The 24,125-nt window shown below is 40.6% G+C and overlaps 1 protein-coding gene across 3 annotated transcripts in view; it reads left to right on the forward strand.

Annotated features, from left to right (window-relative positions):
* Nucleotides 1-24,125, forward strand: part of EFCAB2 (EF-hand calcium binding domain 2) — a 157,616-nt gene that overhangs the window by 100,182 nt on the left and 33,309 nt on the right. For all 3 annotated transcript variants that reach the window (XM_025392106.1, XM_025392108.1, XM_025392104.1), the window contains exons 4-6: nt 19,700-19,779; nt 20,900-20,942; nt 21,082-21,148. In XM_025392106.1, coding sequence (XP_025247891.1) covers nt 19,700-19,779; nt 20,900-20,942; nt 21,082-21,148 — 190 coding nt within the window. The remainder of the gene's footprint in view (nt 1-19,699; nt 19,780-20,899; nt 20,943-21,081; nt 21,149-24,125) is intronic.

Below are 24,125 nucleotides of genomic sequence, written 5' to 3' on the forward strand. Positions count from 1 at the left end.
CTTTTTCTTTCCTTATTAGGCCCACCTCTCCCTCAGCCAGATTATGCTGGGATGTAACACTTCATTATTGCCTGGAGCAGCCCATCGGAAGGATGGCCTTGGCTCAAATATGATGGCCAGGATCATCATTCAACTACATTTCCTGCAATTGTAGATTTAAGAGGTGCATTTCATTGGGAGGCTGAGGCGAGAGGATTGCTTGAGTGTAGGAATGAGGCACAATCGTGGCTCACTGCTCTCCAGCCTTGGTGACAAAGCCAGATCTCAACTCTTTCTTTTTTTGGAATGGAGTCTCGCTCTGTTGCTAGGCTGGAGTTCAGTGGCACGATCTCGGCTCACTGCAACCTCCGCCTCCTGGCTTCAAGTGATTCTCCTGCCTCAGCCTCCTGAGTAGCTGGGATTATAGGCACCTGCCACCACCACGCCCGGCTAATTTTCGTATTTTTAGTAGAGGTGGGATTTCACCATGTTGGCCAGGCTGGTCTCGAATTCCTGACCTCAAGTGATCCACCCACCTTGGCCTCCCAAAGTGCTGGGATTACAGACGTGAGCCACCGTGCCTGGCCCAGATCTCAACTTTTTTTTTTTTTTTTTTTTAAAAAGGAAGAAAATGGAATTTTCATGGCTGCCATAGTTGTCATCTGGAAGAACTGTAATGCGAACCAGGTGTTCAGTGTCCGGTAGAATATGGCCAAAAGGAGTTGGCTGCTCTGTCTATTTTATTTCTAAACTCACTAGTGCCTACCCCTGGCTTTCAGGATTAGATCAAAGCATAAAACTACTTAGGAATGAAATGAAGGTCCTCATCAGATCCAAGGAGTGGGGCAAGAGTGAGCAGAAACGTGACCAGCACATGGTAAAGATAGGTCAGTGATAGATAAGAACTGGGCCAGGCTTATCCTGGAATTCTGTTCTTGGATAAAAAGAGGATACCATGGCAGGGAGACCATGGTAACGATAGTCCTTAACAAAACTGTCCCTTTACATGTGATGGTTGACCTCGACATCTGTGCACAGCCATCATTCTGGGATCTTTGTGATAATCCTGGCAGTCACTGTTTTCCTTCTGGGTTGGACTTCTTTCTATCCCAAGTTTTCCTCTTTCTAGTTCCTCTAGCATTTTAACACATTCTTTGATAGCTTCTTGGAAAAGAGTGCCTTGGAGGTAAAATTTTTGAGATTTGTATGTTTGAAATTGATTATGCTAATCTTTGACTGGATATAGAATTCTACATTCAATGGATTTTTCTTCATTAAATGGATTTGGATTTTTCAGGTCTTCAGTAAGAGTTCTGAAGGCACTCCTCTTCTTCATGTTCCTGGTAATGCTATTGAGATTGTACAAATCCATTCCGGTTCCCAATCCTTTGTATCTAACCATTAAATTTTTTTTCCCTGAAACCCTGGACAGTTTTTTCCCCCAGAGTTTGAAATTTCACAATGATTTACCTTGGTGTGAACACATATCTAATGTGTTAGGTACCTGGTGGGCCTTTTCAAGTTAGTGATCTGTATCTTTTGGTTTCAGGAAAATTTCTTGCAATTATTTTGTTTTCTTTTTTTTTTTTCTCTTTTGGAACTCCTTTTATTCATTTTTGTGTTTCTGGACTAGTCTTTAATATTCTTTTTTTTTTTTTGTATTTTTAGTAGAGACAGGGTTTTTACCATGTTGGCCAGGCTGGTCTCGAACACCTGACCTCAAGTGATCTGCCTGCCTTGGCCTCCCAAATGCTGGGATTACAGGTGCATGCCACCATGCCTGGCTAATTTTTGTATTTTCAGTAGAGATGGTGTTTCACCATGTTGTCCAGGCTGGTCTTGAATGCCTGACCTCAAGTGATCCACACGCCTTGGCCTCCCAAAGTGCTGGGATTACAAGTGTGAGCCACTGCACCCAGCCTAATATTCTTATTTTTAACTTATTTTCCATCTCTGTCTCTTTGTTCTCTCTGGTAGATTTCTTAAACTTTCTCTTCCAATATTTTTATTGAGTTTCTCATTTCTGTTGTGTTTTAAATTTCCAGTAGCTTGTTTTTGTTCTTTGAATATTCTTTTCTAAATAGCATCCTGTTCTTGTTTCAGATCTCTGAAGATAATAGTGGTAGTTTATTTGAAGTTTTCTTCTCTTTGCGTAATCTGTTTCTCCAAGTTGGTATCTGTGTCTGTTCTGGTCTTTGTTTTTGTTAGTAGCTTTTCTCCTTGTCTGATAAACCTTGGCTGTCAGTTCATAACAAACATATGCATGGAACTTGTCAACTTTAAACTTTATCACTGGGTAATCTGGGAATCGCCAGCATCAGAGTTTTGGGGATTTTTCTCTCACACAGGCTTGATTCTTAGGAATAGAGTCGGCCGGGCGCGGTGGCTCAAGCCTGTAATCCCAGCACTTTGGGAGGCCGAGACGGGCGGATCACGAGGTCAGGAGATCGAGACCATCCTGGCTAACACGGTGAAACCCCGTCTCTACTAAAAATACAAGAAAATTAGCCGGGCGAGGTGGTGGGCGCCTGTAGTCCCAGCTACTCGGGAGGCTGAGGCAGGAGAATGGCGTGAACCCGGGGGGGCGGAGCTTGCAGTGAGCCGAGATCGCGCCACTGCACTCCAGCCTGGGGCACAGAGCAAGACTCCGTCTCAAAAAAAAAAAAAAAAAAAAAAAAAAAGGAATAGAGTCTTCAATCTTCTACTTGGGAGGCAAAAGCATCTAGCTGCCAGTTCAGACACCTTCTGTTTACACTCTTTAAGAGGTAGATCTCTAAACTCCTGTGGGGATGGAGGGAGGCAGACACTCAGTGGGGAAAACTGAGAGGAGATTTATAGCTTTTCAAACATATTTTACCCTAGTTCCCCTAATTTTAGTTCCTGCTCCCTCACCCTCATTTCCAGAAGTAACCAGTTCTTTTTGAGGATTCTTTACTCACTACTGTCTTGGGTTCAGTTTTCTAGATCTACTAGATTATTGCCACTCATCCATCTGTTTCGCCGCTTGCAAAATTTTATTTCCATTATATCTTTTCGTATTCTTCCTAAGTAGGTATTTGATTTTTTTTTTTTTTTTTTTTTTTTTGAGACAGAGTCTCGCTTAGTCGCCCAGGCTGGAGTGCAGTGGCGCGATCTCGGCTCACTGCAAGCTCCGCCTCCCGGGTTCCCGCCATTCTCCTGCCTCAGCCTCCTGAGTAGCTGGGACTACAGGCGCCCGCCACTTCGCCCGGCTAATTTTTTGCATTTTTAGTAGAGACGGGGTTTCACCATGTTAGCCAGGATGGTCTCGATCTCCTGACCTCGTGATCCGCCCGCCTCGGCCTCCCAAAGTGCTGGGATTACAGGCGTGAGCCACCGCGCCCGGCCGGTATATGATTGTTTTAACAAATATTTCTTTACTGCAATTTTAATAAGGTTTGAGAGAGAGTAAAGTTAGATGCAGATATACAGTTTGCCTCCTTAACCCAGAAATTTCATTGACAATTGGATTAATCAGAAAATAGCAACAGCACTCCCAAGAAAAGCATTAATAATATAAATCTAAATGAAATATTGTAATAATCTTTAGAAAGAGAGCGTTACTAAATGTTGGAACTAAAACACTGATAATTATAGCATATAACATGTAATACAAGCATTGGAGCGAATTAAGTATGCGTGTTTAAATATTAAGGGTGACTTCAAAAGAGTAGAAATTGAATGCATAACTTCCAAACTGATATAGAGGATGAAAGAATTAGAGGGCATTCAGTCAGTCCAAAAAGACAGAAAAGAAGCATAGAATAATCAGGTATCTAGAAAACACAAGATAATGGTACTTATAGTCATAATAGGCCAGGCGTAGTGGCTCACGCCTGTAATCCCAGCACTTTGGGAGGCCGAGGCGGGAGGATCACGAGGTCAGGAGATCGAGACCATCCTGGCTAACACGGTGAAACCCTGTCTCTACTAAAAATACAAAAAATTAGCCGGGCGCAGTGGTGGGTGCCTGTAGTCCCAGCTACTCAGGAGGCTGAGGCAGGAGAATGGTGTGAACCTGGGAGGTGGAGCTTGTGGTGAGCCGAGATTGCGCCACTGCACTCCAGCCTGGGTGACAGAGCAAGACTGTCTCAAAAAAAAAAAAAAAAATTATGTGATAAATGCAACTGGATTAAGCTCACCAGTGAAAATAAATTGAAATTGGACTTCTGAAAAAATCCAGTATTATAATACATCAAAACATTTCTGCCATCTATACCTTCACATTATAAATCTAACTCTTTCTCATCATTTTCACATCCATTACCTTAGTCCAAGCCTTGTCATTTCTCCATGAATGACTGCAGTGGCATTTATTTACTTACTTTTCAGACAGAATCTCACTCTGTTGCCCAGGCTGGAGTGCGGTGGCATGATCTCTGCTCACTGCAACCTTCACCTCCCGGGTTCAAGTGATTCTCTTGCCTCAGCCACCCGAGTAGCGGGGATTACAGGCGCCTGCCAACATGACCACGCCTGACCCAATACATGCATTTTTAAATATTTGAGATGGTATTCAGTCCCTACTCATTTCACTAAGAGAGGAAACCCATGAATAAATGTTAGAGTTTTTTTTATGTCTGTGATCAGTGGTTTAATGTTACATTTATACTGTTGAGACGACTGTGATGTCAAAGTGTGGCAGATACTCCCTAGTAACTGTTAAAATAATGTAATGACACTGCTGAGTCATTTCCTACACTTTGCATCTTGGAGGGAAGGTATCCTACTACCCCAGGCACACCACAAGCCCCAGACGTCCCAAATCTCCATCTGTCGTTATTCTTAATTGGGTAAGTATCCTTGGATTGTTTTTTCTTTGAAACTTCAGAATTGGCTTTTGAGTTAGTAGAACAAGATCCACAGAATCTACACCCTGGTGAAGTGGGAATTTCTATCAGCCTGTACCTGTACTCTAGCATTGAGGTTCTGGAAGAGCTCTGGGACTTCACATCGTTTGGAATTTGACTGTATCAGGTTTCTCAGAGAATGAAACAGGGTGGGAGTAATTATGTTCTTATTTTGACGTAGTTGGTGATATGAAATGTTTTATCTGTTATTTTTCCTACACATCCTGCCTTTGGGAGATGTGGGAGAATGGAATCAATCTGCTCTAATTTTTGTTTATGTTAGAGGCTGGAATTTAATTATAGAGCTGATGGTACTTTGCAGATTAGTTAGTAATGGCTACCATCCAGCCATTACTTCTGAGTAGAATTAGGTAAATTTGGGGGAGTGAGGATAATATTTTGTAAAAAGTGTATACTGAGAGTATTGCTTATTTGTAATTGGTAGAAAGACATTAAATGATGCTAAAACCATGATCAGTAGCAGGAAAACAGGACTCAGGGAAATCTGCAAAAGTGGTTTTTTCTTTATTAGAGAAATAAAATGTGTTTTTATATAGAACAGAAACAATCACGGCAATAGACTAATAAATACGGTTTTATTCCAGATTTCTTATTGTATAGGTAATATCCAGATTACAAAAAAATTTAAATAAATAGGAATTTCCTTTCCAACAATGCCATCACCTTAGTATAATCATTGTTAATATTTTGGTATACTTCCTTACATATTATTTTTCTGTGTAGGTTTTTAACTGGACTGTAATTTTTTGTTGCTATTGCATTCTTTTTTTTTTTAGAGACTGGGTCTCACTCTGTTACCCAGGCTGGAGTAGTTTGGCACGAGCTCCCCGCAGTCTTGAACTCCTGGACTCGAGTGAGCCTCCCATCTCAGCCTCCCAAATAGCTGGGACTACAGGTATATGCCACCACTCCCAGCTAGTTTTTTTTTTTCGTAGAGACCCAGGGCCTTGAAGTGTTGCCCAGGCTGGTCTTGAACTCTTGGCCTCAAGTGATCCTCCCACCTCAGCCTCCTAAAGTGCAGGAATTACCAGGTATAAGCATGTGAGCCACCATGCCTGGCAGAACTATAATCTTTTTTTTTTTTTTTTTTTTTTTTTGAGATGGAGTCTCACTCTGTTGCCCAGGCTGGAGTGCAGTGGTGTGATCTGGGTCACTGCAAGCTCCGCCTCCTGGGTTCACGCCATTCTCCTGCCTCAGCCTTCCCAGTAGCTGGGACTACAGGCGCCCGCCACCATGCCCAGCTAATTTTTTTTATTTTTAGTAGAGACTGGGTTTCACCATGTTAACCAGGATGGTCTCGATCTCCTGATCCCATGATCCGCCTGCCTTGGCCTCCCAGAGTGCTGGGATTATAGGTGTGAGCCACTGTGCCCGGCCACTGTAATCTTATAGTACAATTCAGTAGGTAAAATTCTGAATCTTGCTTTTTTCCACCTAATTATATCACAAATCATATCTCCATGTTATTGCAAAGTTTTCATTATAAAAATGCATGCTGATTAAATTGCTCAAGAAAAAAAAAGGAAGGGAATGATCTCTCTTCTGTACGTCACTCAGACACAACCAGAATGTTTTACCTTTTTCACTCAGTATTAAATCAAAATGATTTTTCCCTTCTGTTATCTAGTTTTTCGAAACCAACATTTTAAGAAAGAAATCCTGTTACAGTATAACATGGATGAAACCTAAGGTATTATGCTAAGCAAAGCAAGCTACAGTTGACCCTTAAACAACATGGGGGTTTAAGGCACCGACCCCCCTGCAGTTGAAAATCCAAGTGTAATTTTGCCTCCCCCGAAACTTAAACCAATAGACTACCATTGGCTGGAAGCCATATCAATAACATACACGATCAGTTAACAAAAATTTTGTATGTTATATGTATTATTTACTGAATTCTTACAACAAAGTAAGCCAGAGTAAAGAAAATACTATTAAGAAAATCATAAGGAAGAGAAAATATATTTACTACCCAACAAGTGGAAGTGGATCTTCATGAAGCTCTCGTCCTCATTGTCTTCACACTGAGTAGGCTGAGGAGGACAAGCAGATGAGGGGTTTGGTCTTGCTGTCCCCGGGTAGCAGAGACAGAAGCCAATCCATGGAGAACTGGACCCATGGATTTCAAACCCATGTTTGAGGGTCACCTGTAGTTATAAATATTAATGCACAAATACTGCATGATTCCACTTGGGAGGTATCCAAAAATAACCCAACTCCTAGAAACAGAAAGTAGAGCCGTAGTGGCCAGGGAATGGTGGAGGGGGAAAAGGGGAGCTGCTGTTCAATGAGTATAGAGTTTCAGTTTTGCAAGATGAAAACGTTCTGGAGATCTGTTACACAACAATGTACATGTAGTTATCACTGCTGTACTGTACACTTAAAAATGGTTAAGGTGGGCTGGGCATGGTGGTGCACCCCAATAGTTTCAGCTACTCGGGAGGCTGAGGCTGGAGGATTGCTTGAGGCCAGGAGTTTGGGACCAGCCTGGGCAACATTGTGAGACCCTGTCTCTACAAAAAAATTTTAAAAAATTAGCCGAGCTTGGTGCCTATAGTCCCAGCTACTTGGGAAGCTGAGACCGGAGAATCACTTTTGCCCAGGAGTTTAAGGCTGTAGTGAGCTATCATGGCACCACTGTACTCCAGCCTGGGCAAAAAAATAAAAAATAAACCAATAAAGTATACAGAAGGATGTGCATAGGTTATATGCAAATAGTGTGCCATTTTATATAAGGAAGTTAAGCATTTGCAGATTTTGGTATCCATGAGAAGTCTGGGAACCAATCCACCATGGATACAGAGGGACCCCCATAGTAATATCATTAATATTTTCCATGCCAATGTTCTGCTCTAACAGGAGTGTAATTGCTTCCTAATATTTAATTATATGGCAATAACCATATTAATAAATAGAAACATAATATTCCATTAAATGAATATTCCATATTACATATCCATTCATTTATTGGTAAAGGTTGCTAACAATTTTTAATATCATGGATACCACATGATAAACATTATTTGGATAAAGTATAGGCCTTTTCAGATGTCAGAGGGCCTTGTGAAGCAAGCCGTGGCAGTCATGGGTTACTGAAGGGTTTTAAATGAGAATAACATGACGAGATTTGCATTTTATTTTATTTTAATTCATACTTGTTTTTATTGAATGCGATTGTACTTTAGACAAACCAGTCTGATGGTAGTAAGAAGTTAGATTGGAGTACTTTATAGTCATCCTTTCCCTGGGTCATATCTGACAGCTTGGAGCCCTTTGTACATTTGGGTAATTTTTTCCTAAATGCTTTTATTTATCTCTTTTATTCAGTAAAACTTAATTGCCATGTTTCTATTATGTTGTGGGTAGAATGTATGAGCCCCTCCAAAATTCATATGTTGGAGCTTAACCACCCCCAATGAGATAGTATTAAGAGGTGGAGCCTTCAGGGGGCAGTTAAGTCAAGAGGGTAGATCCGTCATGAACAGGATGAGCAATGCTATAAAAGGGCTGGAGAGAATGAGCTAGGCCCCTTTTTGCCCTGGCGTCCCTTCCACCACATTAGGACACAGTGCTCATGCCCTCTGGAGGCCACAGCATTCAAGGCCCCATCTTGGAAGCAGAGACCAGGCCTTCACCAGACACCAAGTCTGCTGGTACCCTGATCTGGGACTTCCCAGCCTCCATAACTGCAATACATGTATGCTGTTTATACATTTATCCAGTCTAAGGTACGTCATCATAGCAGCACAACTGGACTAAGACTGAAATTGATCTTTGTGGGATTGTTGCTGTAACAAATACCTGAAAATGTGGAAGTGGCTTTGGAACTGGATAATGGGTAGAGGCTGGAAGACTGAGGTGTGTGCTAGAAAAGCCTGGATTGCTGTGAACAGAGCACTCATGGTGATTCTGGTGAGGGCTTAGAGAAGAGATCTGTAGAGAGAGCCTAAATCTTCTTAGAGATTATCTAAGTAGACAAGAACAGAATGTTGGTAGAAATATGGATGGTAAAGCCAATTGTGTTGAGCTCACAGACGTAAATGAGGGATGAGGTATTGGAATCTGGAGGAAAGGACATTGTTGCTATAACACGGCAAGGAACTTGTCTGAATTGTGTCTGCGCCTGTGCTTTATGGAAGGCAGAACTTAGAAATAATGAACCTTGGATATTGAAATTGTCAAAGAGTTTCTAAAAGTGGTAAGTTCCTGGCATTGACACTTTTACACATTGCTAATAGCAGTAAAAAATGGTGGTGTTCATACTCCCTTCCTGGAGGGCATTTTAGCAATACTTATCAACAAGCTAAAAAACATGTACAAGCTCTTTGATCAGTTTCTGGAGGAGATACTGTTATTGGGAACAAACACAAAGATTTTACTTCAAAGGTGTTAGTCACACTGTTGTTTGTAACAACAACTGGAGGCAACCTGAGTGTCCATTAACACAAAAATGGTTGAACAAACCTTGGTCTGTCTGTGGATTGGAATGCTGTGCAGTCACTACAAGTATGTTGTAAAAGACTGATGCCACCACACACCTATGAGAGTGGATAAAATCCAAAGCACTGACAACAACAAACGCTGACAAGAAAGTGGAGCAGCAGGAGCTCCCCTCCCCCGCTGGCGAGGACTTACCACGTGACCCAGCAGTCACTCTCCTTTTACTTATGCAAAGGAATTGAAAGTTATGGCCACACAAACACCTGCACATGGATGCTTACAGCAGCTTCATTCATAATTGGCAAAACTTGGAAGCAATCAGATGTCCTTTAGTAGGTGAATGGATAAATCAACTGTGGTACATCCAGACAATGGAATATTATTCAGCACCAAAATGAGTCATCAAGCCATTAAAATACATTGAAGAAATCTTTTTTATTTCTTTTTTGAGACAGGGTCTCACTCTGTCACCTAGGCTGGAGTGCCAGTTCTCCCACCTCAGCTTCCCAAGCAGCTGGGGTTACAGGCACATGCCATGCCCAGCTAATTTTTTAAATTTTTGTAGAGATGGGCTTTCGCCATGTTGCCCAAGCTGATCTCAAACTCCTGGCCTCAAGTGAGCCTCCCACGTTGGCCTCCCAAAGCGCTGGGATTACAAGCATGAGCCCCCACACCTGGCCTCAGAGGAGTTTGAGGGCAGTGAAACTCCTTTGTGTGATACCATCATGGTGGAGACTTGTTATGCATTTGTCCAAACCCATTGAATGTACAACACCGAGAGCGATATGGTTTGAATATTTGCCCCTGCCCAAATCTCATGTTAAAATGTAATCCTCAGTGTCAGAGATGGGACCTGGTGGGAGGTGGGAGGTGTTTGAATCACGGGCGAAGATCCCTCATGCATGGCTTGGGTCATCCCCTTGGTGATAAATGACTTCACACAAGCTCTGAGTTCACACAAGCTCTGGTCATTTAAAACTGCGTGGCTCCTCCCTCCGCGCTCTCTCTCTTGCTCCTGTTCTGGCCTTGTGATGTGCCTGTTGTCCCTTCACCTTCCACCATGACTGGAAGCTTCCTGAGGCCTCCCAAGAAACCAAGCAGATGCCAGCACCATGCTTCCTGTACAGCCTGCACAACTGTGAGCCAACTAAACCTCTTTTCTTCATAAATTACCCAGTCTCAAGTGTTTCTAGCAATACAAGAAATAGCCTAATACAAAGAATGAAGCCTAATGTAAACTATGAACTTTGGTTAATAAAGAGGTATCAATGTAGTTTTATTTATTTTTTATATTTTTTGAGACAGAGTCTCTGTTGCCCAGGCTGGAGTGTAGTGGCGTGATCTTGGTTCACTGCAACCTCTGCCTCCCAGGTTCAAGTGTTTCTCCTGTCTCAGTCTCCCGAGTAGCTGGGATTACAGGCATCACAACCACACCCAGCTAATTTTTGTGATTTTAGTAGAGATGTGGTTTCACCATGTTGGCCAGGCTGGTCTCAAACTCCTGGCCTCAGGTAATCTGACCACCTCGGCCTCCAAAGTGCTGGGATTACAGACCTGAGCTACTGCACCTGGCCAGCTTCATTAATTTTTAACATATATACCACTCTGGTGGGGATGCTGATTGTAGGGGAGGCTGGGGATGGGGAGAGCAACCCAGGGGAGTGGGTGTGGTATGTGGGAACTGTCTGGACATTCTACTCAATTTTGCTGTGAACCTAAAACTACTCTTAACAATCTCAAGTTTATTAATTAAAAAAAAAGACTAATGGCTTGATAAGATGTTCACAGTGTGTTAAGTAAAAAAATAAAAAGAGGCTAGAATTCTATTTCTTGCTAAAATATATATATACACATTATATATAATACATATACAAATATAGTATGTGGATATAGCATTGTATTAATAAATATAAAACTACAACACAGCTCTCCAGCACTGTATATACGGAAGGGATCTGTAGATGACAGGATCAAATCCCAGAGTGATTTGTATTCTTTGTGCTCTTCTGTGGTTTTCACTGTTCCACAAAGAACATGTGTTATTATTATTATCTCTGTAACAAGAACAAGAAGAAAAGAAAACTGCATTGTATCGTTCAACAAGTTGTCTAGTGGTCACAAAGACACTATTGAAGATGCATGTTCAAAGTCTGAATGAAGTTGGTTTTTGCAATGTAAAAATAAAAAGCGATATTTTTAAATTAACGTTGTTACATACGTGATCTTAAATATATCTGTGGACGTAGTAAAGTTTATATATTTAACTTGACCAAAACTCCTTTAGGGGATTTTCTTTTTTTTTTTTTTTTTTTTTTTTTTTTGAGACGGAGTCTCGCTCTGTCGCCCAGGCTGGAGTGCAGTGGCCGGATCTCAGCTCACTGCAAGCTCTGCCTCCCGGGTTCACGCCATTCTCCTGCCTCAGCCTCCCGAGTAGCTGGGACTACAGGCGTCCGCCACCTCGCCCGGCTAAGTTTTTGTATTTTTAGTAGAGACGAGGTTTCACCGTGTTAGCCAGGATGGTCTCGATCTCCTGACCTCGTGATCCACCCGTCCCGGCCTCCCAAAGTGCTGGGATTACAGGCTTGAGCCACCGCGCCCGGCCGGATTTTCTTATTAGGGAAAGGAGGCTCACTTTTTTTCATCACTGTATTCAGATATTTATTGTGTTAACCACTGCTCCTTTGCTTAAATTAATTGCAACCCAGAATAAAACTTTTCCTCCAATCATATTACAACACAGCTTTCCATCATTGTTTTTGGTCTGAGTGGGGTTGAAGAGTACGTTAGTGAGGTGACTGTTCCAACACCTGCTGCCTCTATCAAATACAAGAAAACTCTACTTGGCGTGGGGAGCGGCACTCACACTTGGGTAGAGAAACTGGAGCTGGAGAGGATGAAACAATGAGTGTAGCTGGCGCCCCTGAAGCCCCACCCTCAGAGGATTCAAACAGGGAAATTAATGGCCTGACAGGCACTGATGCAACCTTTCCCCCATCTCTTCAAATTGGAGAAACTCTCAGTTAGAAGGGACCTTACTAAGTACTGGATTTAGCCACCTGTTGATTCTTAGAATCTCTGATGATCCATCTATTTTTAACACTTGCACTGAAATAGGAAAGGAATTTATAACCCAGAAGGCGCGTGTAGTCTTATGGTTGCACAACAGCCTCTGGAATCTTTAGAATAAATAATTTTTCCAAAGTAAGTGGCTTTAAATTTTTTTCTTTGTAAAGACAACATTTTTGGTAAATGCCAATTTTTGTGATTTTATTCTATCCAAGGTAGAGAAATATTTTCTAAATTGTGTTTGTGTTTTGGTTTTGAAACATAATTATGTCAAAATTTGTATATATACTCTTTAGAGCCTAATGTGAACTATCTCGTGGTTTTTATATTTTTTACTACAAATAGTTTTAAAAAATTCGCATGTATATCTCATTTGGTGACCTAGAACTAGTTGAAATGTAGATGCTTTATAAACCATCTTAACTACTGACATTATCTTGTTTTTTGTGAAGCATGAAATAGTTCAGTTTATTGACTGATTGTTATGTCACTGGGGAGAAATGAATTTTCACGGTGTGTTTTATTGTGCCTATTCAGTGGGTTCAGCATTAAAATAAATTAATGCTGTTATGAGAAAAGAGATGGCCTGATGATTTATCGATGGAAATGGAAGAACTCCAGGCTGTGATCCCATCAAAACACCTGACTGACTCTGACGCCCTCAGATAGGCACTTAACCTCTCTGTGCCTGTATTTCCTCAAATCCCAAATGGATTAAGAAAATTGATTTAGACCAAAGTACAGTGAGAAGCACAGTATTTGCCACATGCTTTGAGGCTGAGATAAATGTTCATAGTATTAAAAAGTCACACCGTATTTATTGAGATGGCTGCACATTGGGGAAGAGGAAGCAGAGAGACTGTGGCGTGCCCGAAGGCACTGTGTGAGCCTCCAGAATTTGGGCCCCTTTGTGTGGCAATGAAGGCAGTATATTTTCTTCAGGTCACCTACTCCACCTTAATTCTTTGGAGGAGGAGAAGCCAGGTGTATCAGGGCCTTGGTTTTCCAGGTGAGCATCTGCTGGCACACTATGAAGATGAATTCCCTGCAAACGGTACTTTTAGCAGGCTACACTCGAGGGGTCTTCCGGCGAAGACATTTTTCCTTTACATGCATAAATTCTGCCTGGGTTACTTTTAAATTACCACTCCACATTGGCCCTTCTCTTAGAAGAAACAAACTAGATTTAACTTACTTTGTCTCATTCATGTTTGCAGTAACAGGATGTATTTGTTTTGTGAGTTTCTTCTGTCTTTCGAAGGGAGGGATGTGGAGTTTGGTGGATATTTGTTACTCTCTCCTTTTTTTCAGTCCAAAGAGGCCATGTGGGGAAACAGCAGAGGTGGAGGCATCACTGCTAACCCACATACCCTGTCCTCTAGACATGGGGTGAGGCAACAAGGGGTGAGGGAGAAGGTATTAAATGTGCCTAGCAATTCCATACATTATCTTATTGAATTGCCACATTCCGTGTGGCATTTTACGGATAGGTGACAGAGGCAAACTTCTGTATAAACAGGTGGGTCTACATGGTGGGTCAGTGAGGATGTGCCTGAAATTTCAGCACCGGTGATTGAGTCTTTTAGGAAAAAGTGTCATTGCATGTCATAGAACCAGAAGTGTATACACTGCTGGTAGAAATCATCATCATCATCATCATCATCATCATCGATTCTCACAGTTCACAGAGCACCTTCATATCTCATGGAACATCATCGTCGTCATCGTCATCATCATCGACTCTCACAGTTCACAAAGCACCTTCATATTTCATGGAACATTGTCATCATCGTCGTCATCATCTACTCTCACAGTTCACAAAGCACCTTTGTATCTCATGGAACCTTCACAACCATCCTGTAGGTTACTGTTCCCCCTGTATTAGACATGAGCATGCTGAAGCTAGAGGATGAATTTTAATAACATTCTTAAGTATTATTGGTTTAACATGGGGAATATATTGTGATTTTTCTCTATAAGAAAGGTAATGTCTTTTTAAGTTATTTATCTATGTATTTACTTTTCATACCTAGTCCTGTAGAACATCTATTTTTTAAAAAAGATTCTAACCAATACAGAAAGAAGTCAAGTGAATTTTCCCAACACGACTTTGATTAAATGAAGAAATGCAATGACTTTGTAGTCTTTTCATACCTGTCTGATATAATGTACGGAATCTTTCTTGAATTCATTTCAGTATAATTGAGTTTTCTCTTGGAGAAAATAGGTTTAGATTGCACCATTTTTCCTGCATTTCTGCATCACTCTCTGTGAGATACAGTTTGTTTGTTTGTTTTTTTGAGACAGAATCTTGCTCTGAAGTCGAGTGGTGTGATCTCTGAAGTGGAGTGGTGTGATCTCGGCTCACTGCACCCTCCATCTCCTGGGTTCAAGAGATCCTCCTGCCTCAGCCTCCCGAGTAGCTGGGACCACAGGTGCACACCACCATGCCCAGCTAATTTTTGTGTTTTTAGTAGAGATGGGATTTCGCCATGTTGGCCAGGATGGTCTCAAACTCCTGACCTCAGGAGATCTACCCACCTTGGCCTCCCGAAGTGCTGGGATTACAGGTGTGAAATACAGTTCTGAATTCTGAGTATCTGCTCTGCTTGATGATAGTGATTCAAACTTGATCAGACTTCTGCTTGATGATAGTGATTCAAAGTCTTTGGATAAAAATATGTCATATATATTTAGAATATATGTTAGTTATAATGTTTGTCAGAGCTGCTTTGATAGTGCACCACACAGAGTGGCTTAAACAATAGAAATGTATTGTCTCACAGTTCTCAAGGCTGAAAGTTTAAGATCAAGGTATCAGCATGATTAAACATCTACCCTATACTTCTTGTTCTTTTTTATGACATTGGAATATACCATATTTGAAAAATGCATTTTAGAAAAACTAATGGAATCCAAAAAAGTTTGGAGTTTAGTGACTAATAATATATTAATATTGATTCATTAGTTATGACAAGTGTGCCATAATAATGTAAGAGTTAATGATAGATGAATTATATCACAAATGAAATTATAAATTATATTACAAAGCAGTAGTAATCAAAACAGTGTGGTACTGGCATAAAAACAGTCATATAGACTATTGGAACAGAATAGGAAGCTTATAAATGAAGCCATGCATAAATGGTCAGCTAATTCTCAGCAAGAGTGCCAAGAATACACCATAGGGAAAGGATAGTGTCTTCAGTAAATGGTGATAGGAAAACTGTTATTAACATGGAGATGAATGATATTGAATCCTTATCTCACACCATACACAAAAAATCAACTCAAACTGGATTAAAGATTTAAATGTGAGACTTGGAGCCATAAAACTAGAACAAAACATAGGGAAAATACTCTTTGACATTGGTCTGGGCAATGATTTTTTAGATATGATACCAAAAGCACAGGCAACAAAAGCAAAAATAAACAAGTGGGACTACGTCAAACTAAAAAGTTCCTGCATGCAAAAGAAACAAGCAGCAAAATGTAAAGGCAACCTATGGAATGGGAGAAAATACTGCAAACCATACATTTGATAAGGGGTTAATATTCCAATACATATAAGGAACTCAGACAACTCAGTTGCAAAAACAAAAACGACCTAATTAAAAAAAAAATGGAAAAAAGGACCTGACATTTTTTCAAAGGAGACATACAAATGTCCGACAGGTATATGAACATCATTGTTCATCAAGGAAATGCAAACCAAAACCACAATGAGATATCACATCACACCTATTATAATGGCTACTATCAAAAAGACAAAAGTGTTGATGAGGGTGTGGACAGAAAGGAACCTGTCGGTGGGAATGTAAATTGGCACAGACACTATGGAAAACACTGGTGGTTTCTCAAGAAACTAAAAATAGAATTACCATATCATCCAACAATCCCACTTCTGGGTATAAATCCCAAAAGAAATAAAATCAGAATCTCTAAGAGCTAGCTGTATTGCTATGTTTATTGCAGCATTATTCACAGTAACTAAGATATGGAAACAACATATCTATAGACAAATGAGTGGATAATCAAAAGGTGTGTGTATATGTACATATGTAATGGAATATTATTCAGCCTTAAAAAAAGGAGGTCCTGCTATTTGCAACAACATGGATGAACTTGGCTATTTGCAACAACATGGATGAACTTGGAGGACATTATGCTAAGTGAAATAAGGTAGACACAGAAAGACAAATACTGCATGATCTCTGTTACATTTTCAAAAGTCAAACTCATGGAAACAGAATAGATGGGTAGTTAACCAGACATGAGGGTAGGGGAGATGGGAAAATGTTGGTCAAAGGGTACAAGCTTTCAGTGATAAGAAAAACAATTCCTGATGTACAGCGTGGTGACTATGGTTAATAATTATTCTATTCTTGAAATTTACTAAGAGAGTAGATCTCAAGTGTTCTCCCCATACATACAAAAAAGGTAACTAGTGAGTCCATGGATATGTTAATAAGCCTGTGTGGTAATCATTTTACAAGGTATATGTATGTCAAAATGTCATGTGGTACACCTTAAATATATGGAATTTTTGTTTGTCCATCATACCTCAATAAGACTGGAAAAAAAAAATAGAGGAAACTGAATGACAGGTATATGGGAACTCTGTATTGTATTTGGAACTTTTCTGTATATCTAAAGCTATTCTAAAATCAAAAGGTTATTCAAATATAAACATCCTTTTATAATATAAAATGGTGTCTATATTAAACATTCCATGAATGCTGTACTTGGAATTATTATGTAATTATATTGTTTCTAATGCCATTGCTTATACATGTTTTTGTGCTTAAGAACAAATTGGATATGGCCTCTAGAGGACAGTGTTGGGTCATAGAAAGATGTTACAATTTCTGCCCAAGTTGAAGATGGTCATAACCATTTTTCTTCTTATTTTCTAACCACAAGGCCTGTTTATTCATTGTCCCTCTTTAAAAACAACAATAACAAAGAACATTTATGACTTGTCCGCTATTCTGACTAGTTGGCTGTTTTGTTTTAACTTATTTTCGTGTAATTTTGGTTCCACAAAGATCTATTAGGCGAGAAAGATCTGCGGAGATTGCACCATAATCTTCACATCCCTGAGGGTTTGTGAAAGTCATGAGGGAACCCGGGGAAGCGATATGAGGCATATATTATGTGTCATTTGTGAGTTCTTCCATGATGGAGATGGAATTATAGAGTTGAACTTCCTTTGGAACAACAAACAACAGTTTGTAGCTTGATCAGGGTGCATGTAAGCTAAAAAGGGGTTTTGATCTTTTAAAGGTTGAGACCGCTGCTCTACAGTGGTTTGTTGGTGGTGGGAAGAAAGGAAAAAAACCATTGCTCTCGCTTCTGGAGCAAATTTCTGGAGTAACCAGAATAGCAACTCAACATTTTTATTTTAAAATTCCTCCTTTGGAGATAACCTCATGAGATTTACATTGTATTTGTCCGAGGCTCCTGAGTAGGGAGTTGCAGAGTGCTACTCAAGCGCATCAGAGCCATGTGAACATTAATTTGCAAAATGCTCGCCTTGGACCTAGAGGCAACTGAGAACAATTGTTCATGAATGGATGGACTCAGAAATTCTGAAACGCACAGTTCTGTCATTGAATGCATTGCATTTTCTGCTGAGAATGGAGTCTGAGGGTTCCACCATGCTAGGTGTGAATCTAGTATAAACATGAAAAAATAAGAGTCATTTGGATGATGGTGTGTTCCACTTAGCAACCACCTATAGTGTTTCGTTTGTTTGTTTGTTTTTGCTCAAAGAATAAATCTGTCCAAAGCTCATCTGCTGAATTTGGATCTATGAGCCTTTTAATAGGATTTTTGAAAGGGAGTGGAAAATTTACAGCTCCTTATAGATAGCCTGACATGAAAGTTAAGGTCAATGGTGTTTTGTTCAGCCACTCCATCCAAGTCGAACCCACGGGCAGGGATCTGTTTCGTTCTCATTTAATAGTGCTAAGTGCCAAACTTTCTCTTTCTCAGGTATAGTCTTCTAATCTCGTGGTGGTGTGACAAAGTTCTATTTACCATGTAGGTACTTAATGCATATTATGATGATTTAAGATGTAGTTGGTCCTTGAGATGGTGATTGGTCCCCTAACCTGATGCCTCATTCAGGGTTCCTTATCAGGGAAAAGCATCACCTTATCCCAGTGGTATAAGTCAGAATCTTGGGAGTCATCCTTGAATCCTCTGTTTTTTCCATCCTTATTCATAATGAATGCAGGACCAGGTCCTATCAATTTCACTTCTTAAAATATTTTTTGAAGCCATCCATTTCTCTCTCGATGGCCGTCACTCCAATCTACGCCCTTGTCATATCTGCTTGGACTACTAAAGAAGCTGCCTCACCCTCAACCAGTGTCCTCTTTCAAAACCTGCATCTATGAGACCGTCACTGATTTCCCATTGTTCTTAGGCTAGCAACCTTATCACTGTCGTGGACAAGAAAGCCCTGCCGTCTTGCCCCTGTCTCTCTAGCCTCGTCTTGAAGGCTTCTCCCTGCCCCTTGTACTGCAGCCTCCTAGCCTCCCATGCGTCAGCACAGAGTCTCAGCATGTTCAGTTTCCTCTAGGTGACAGTCTCTCCCCGGCTGTCTCTGTCTCGTCACCTTCTACTCATCCTTTCTAAGCCAGCTGGAGTGTTATTTCCTCATGGATGACTTCCCTGGTCTCCTGGTCTAAGAAGTGTTCTCTTTCTTTCTTTCTTTCTTTCTTTCTTATTTTTTGAGATGGAGTCTCGCTCTGTCGCCCGGACTGGAGTACAGTGGTGCGATCTTGGCTCACTGCAACCTCCACCTCCCGGGTTCAAGTGGTTTTCCTGCCTCAGCCTCCTGTGTAGCTGGGATTACAGGTGTGCACCACTACGCCCAGATAATTTTTGTATTTGTAGAAGAGATGGGGTTTCACCGTGTTGGCCAGGATGGTCTTGAACTCCTGACCTCAAGTGATCCACCTGCCTTGGCCTCCCCAAGTGCTGGGGTTACGCCACAACGCCCGGCCGAGTGTTCTTTATCGACTGTTCTTACAGACCCATGCTCCTTCCCCTCATTGTGCTTACATCAGTTCACAGTGTATTTGTGTTGTGTTTCTTGATTAATGTCTGTCTCCCTTATCAGAGTATCAGCTGTGTTCAAGTTGAATGATGAAGAGAAATCTTAAAAAAATAAAGTACCAGCTCTGTGAGCAGGGGTCATGCCCGAGCGTGCTCACCATCCGGAGTCTCCAGCACTTGTTACAGTGCTTGGAAAAAGTAGTTGCTGAATACGTTTGTTGAGTGAATAAATGGCTGTTTACTTATTGAATGTTTAGGTAGAAGAAGAAGAACCCACTGGATACATTCGATTCGAAAAATTTCTTCCGGTGATGACAGAAATACTACTAGAAAGGAGGTAAGTAAGTAAATGCAATTGTTAAGGCAAAGTAATGGTTTGAATTATGAATCCGTTCATTTCAGGACGCTTGACTTTTTCACTTTGTATGTTACACTCAACCAGTGTATCTTAAGGTGGCCTCCCTCTAACCTTTCAAGATACTTCTGAACTGCCAGTTGGTACATGCTTAGAAATATCAACCACATTAGTGTTATCCGAAGCAAAGCATAATTAGGGGGTAAATAAGCTACAAAAATCGTAAATCAACATTCTTATTATCTTCTGTTTCGAATTATCAATGATAAATAAGAATCCTAACATTTTTCTAGCAAAAATATAGCATTAGCTTACGATAGTTCATTCATCATAGAATTCTTGTGCCCAGATAAATTGATTTCCAGAAAGCGAATAGATAACCTCAAACATGTCAGTGATCTTGCACTAAGTATTTCCTGTGGGGCTGAGGTATTTCAACTTTCATATCCAGAAATCCAAAAAGATTTCAGTGAGGCGAGTATTATCATCCCAGTATATCAGCAGCCTTTATTTTATTTTTTATTTTATTTTATTTTATTTTTTTGAGAGGGAGTTTCACTCTTGTCACCCAGGCTGGAATGCAGTGGCACCATCTCAGCTCACTGCAACCTCTGCCTCCTGGGTTCAAGCAATTCTCCTGCCTCAGCCTTCCGAGTAGCTGGGATTACAGGCGTATGTATGCCACCACGCCTGGCTAATTTTTGTGTTTTTAGTAGAGACAGGGTTTCATTATGTTGGCCAGTCTGGTCTCGAACTCCTGACCTCAGGTGATCTGCCCACCTCGGCCTCCCAAAGTGCTGGGATTACAGGCGTGAGCCACTGCTGTGCCCAGCCCTGTTTTGTTTTATGTGGTCATTTATTACAGGGGTCCCCAACCACCAGGCCAGGGACTGGTTGCATGCTTCTCATGAGAATCTAATGCCCGATGATCTGAGGTGGAGCAGTTTCATCCACAACCCATCCCTCCCCCTCCCTGGTCTGTGGAAGAATTATCTTCAGTGAAACTGGTCCCTGGTGCCAAAAAGGTTGGAGACTGCTGATTTATTATGTAGAGACTGCAGTAAATACTGTGGCATTTACTCATTTTATTGCATAATTATAGATACAGACCAATTCCAGAAGATGTCCTTCTTCGAGCTTTTGAGGTATGTAAACTCCAGCTTATATGCATATACATATATATAAATACATATATTTATATACACATGTATATGAAAAATTCATCATGTAGAACTTAATTCACCAAATGAAAAAATATAATATCTATCTTTTCTTTTCCCCTAGGTTTTAGATTCAGCTAAACGTGGGTTTCTTACTAAGGATGAACTGATCAAGTATATGACTGAAGAAGGTAAGCATGATTTATTACTTATCACAGTGACTTATGTGAGGAATTAATAATTTGTTAACAGTTATGCGGAAGTTATAGGGGATACTTTAAAATCAGTTGTTCTGGTTAAAAAGTTATTTACTGTTCCTACTATTTTGGCTTGGGGATGGTTTCTGTTCTGTGGGGGTTAAGAGGACAAAGAGTAGGGAAAGGGGAGATGGGTTGTTGTCTCGTAGGATTGTGTGAAGCATAGTGATTACTTCTGTAATTTCAGGCATTCCATTCAGAGCATTTCCAGAATAAAAGATATGCCATGTGGAAAACATGCACTGTCAATCACTGTAAATGAAGGCCTCCTCCTAGATTGAAGATTTGAAGAGAAGTATATAAAAATCCCCCCCCCTTTTTTTTTTTTTTTTTTTTGAGACAGAGTCTCACTCTCTTGCCCAGGCTAGAGTACAGTGGTGCGATCTCAGCTCACTGCAACCTCCGCCTCCTGGGTTCAAGTGATTCTCCTACCTCCGCCTCCTGAGTAGCTGGGATTACAAGCATGGGCCACCATGCCCAGCTAATTTTTGTAGTTTTAGTAGAGATGGATTTCACCATGTTGGCCATGCTGGTCTCGAACTCCTGACCTCAGGTGATCCATCCATCTTGGCCTCCCACAGTGCTGGTAAAATTTCCTTTTTAAAGAGCTTTTCTGTCGGTGAAGTTACAGCTAATGTAACCTCAATTGAATACTGAGGTCATTTTTAACACTAAAAATTCCTTTTTTTAATGTTAATTGAACCATATATATTTGTTTCGAACATGGCCCATCATACATATATGCATACACACACACGTAAAACCTGCACACTTACATACATGCCAACGTATTTCCTTTAGGAATTCTGTCTGCTAGGCTGATGTGTAAAGTTGTTTACCTTGAAGGTCAGTGGCCTGATGGACAGTCTCCTGAAGCCAGCCTCATATTGGTCACCTTGCCTTCTCCCATACAGAGCTAGAGCTCCCTGGTTTACACATTGAGTCCTGAATGACTCAGTTGCTGATCACTTGTGACAGAATCAAAAGTGCAAGTAATTTGGAGTAGGGAAGACTAAGACTGCATCTACATGCATGACTGGTTTGACCATCCCAACCTGATCCACCTTTAGATGGAACACAGGGAGTGAGGGTAAGAATGCCACGACCATCAGAGCTGCCACCCAAGAACTCTTATGCCGTTGTTAAAATTATCTTAGGGATTAATTTTGATGGGAATGTTACAACTTTCAAAGCATCAGCTTCTTAATCCTAAGGATTAGTTTAAAGAAAGTAAATCCTAGGTTATGTATTAGGCAACATGAGTTTAGTCAAAATGGCTCAAACAGTTAGCTTTTCCTACTGTTGTGTGCCTACTGTATGTTTAGGATTCAGTAAGTGTAGTAAGGTATAATGATACTGAAATCTTCCTCTCTCAAGGATATTACAATCTTATTGGGGAGATAAAACTAACATAAAATAATTCACAATACAAGACAATAGAAAAATCAATATCAGAAGATCAACCAGGGCCAGACCAGCCTGGAAAGCTCGGTCTGGGAAGACTTAAAGAGAAAATAGGTTTTTTGAGAGGGTAGAATGTATATGGTTAAGTTGAGGGCAGAGGTAAACTCTGATGCATTTTAATTCCCTCACACACGGTAGATCTCAACAAATGTTTGTTGAATGAATGAATGAATGAATGAGTAGATGATGAAGACCAAGTGAAGGGGCTAATGAGAGGGAGACATTATTGATACGTAAAACAGTCTGAACAAAAATTGGGAGGTAGGAATGAACATGCTATTTCAGAGAGAAAATAAGCCTAGCTGGCCCAGAGGATAATGTTGGCAAACAGCGGGAAATTAACTTCAGTAGATTTACTAGGACTAAATTGTGGAGTCCCAGGCTCAGGAGTTTGGAATTCACCTGTGGGCAGTGGAGAAGTATTATAGGCTTTTAAGCAGATGAGTCACATGGTGTATGAGTGATTGTGAGAAGGTTTTTCTGGTGCTGGTCGGTTTGTTAGATGCATGAGAAAGAGGTTGGACTAGGGAGGCCAGTTAGAAGGTTATTTCAGCATCTGAAGGCACCCAAATAAAGGCCTGACCTGGCAACAGAAATGGCAATGGGGAGAAGGGATTGGTACAGTAGGACTGTCTGTGGCAGGATCCATGGGTCATGATGAGTAACAGAGTGTAGGTGACAAAGATGAGAGCCGAATCAAAAATAACATCAAGGCTCTGCCCTCAATGACAAATATTATGGTAACGCTACTGACTAAAACAGAAAAGTCAGAACAGACTGCAGTGTATACAGAGATGGTGCAATCACGTGGTTTACTTAGAGGACTGTGTGATAATTTCGAAACTGATATGTTTACAGATAGTTCATGGTACTTAAAGATCAACTATTGAGTATCTCAGTGGACTAAGCATAGGACAGGTATTTTCAAGTAAGAATATATATGGTTTCAATTATTCATTCAACAAGTGTTATTACAAACCTTCTACATATATGAACCAATATATTTGGAAGTAATATGTAAGATGTAAAGTACTATGCAAATCTAAGTTATGATTTAATATAACGGACCCATCAGCTAAGTGTAATAGCAGTTGACTAGTTTGGTAAAATAGGTGCTTAAGAATTGCTAGTTTGAGAGTCTCAGAATTCTACAAATTGTTTTTAAGTAAATTTATGCTACATAGCAATATAGATTCAAGTTACTTGCACACGCTTCATAATATTCACAAAGTATCAGCTAGTTTGAGAATATGCATTCTTACAGCCCAGGATGTCATATGATAAACAAAATAAATCACATTGAATCAAGTTCCTACAAGATAGAAGTCCCTAAGTGTCCAGGAATGTGTATTGCATCAGACAGTGTTTAGCAGGAGGGAAGATCTCAGAACAATGTTTTAAACAAACACTTACATGTTGCTGCTTATATGCCAGGTACTGTTCTGCA

Source organism: Theropithecus gelada, chromosome 1 (assembly GCF_003255815.1).
Source record: "Theropithecus gelada isolate Dixy chromosome 1, Tgel_1.0, whole genome shotgun sequence".
NCBI lineage: Eukaryota > Metazoa > Chordata > Mammalia > Primates > Cercopithecidae > Theropithecus > Theropithecus gelada.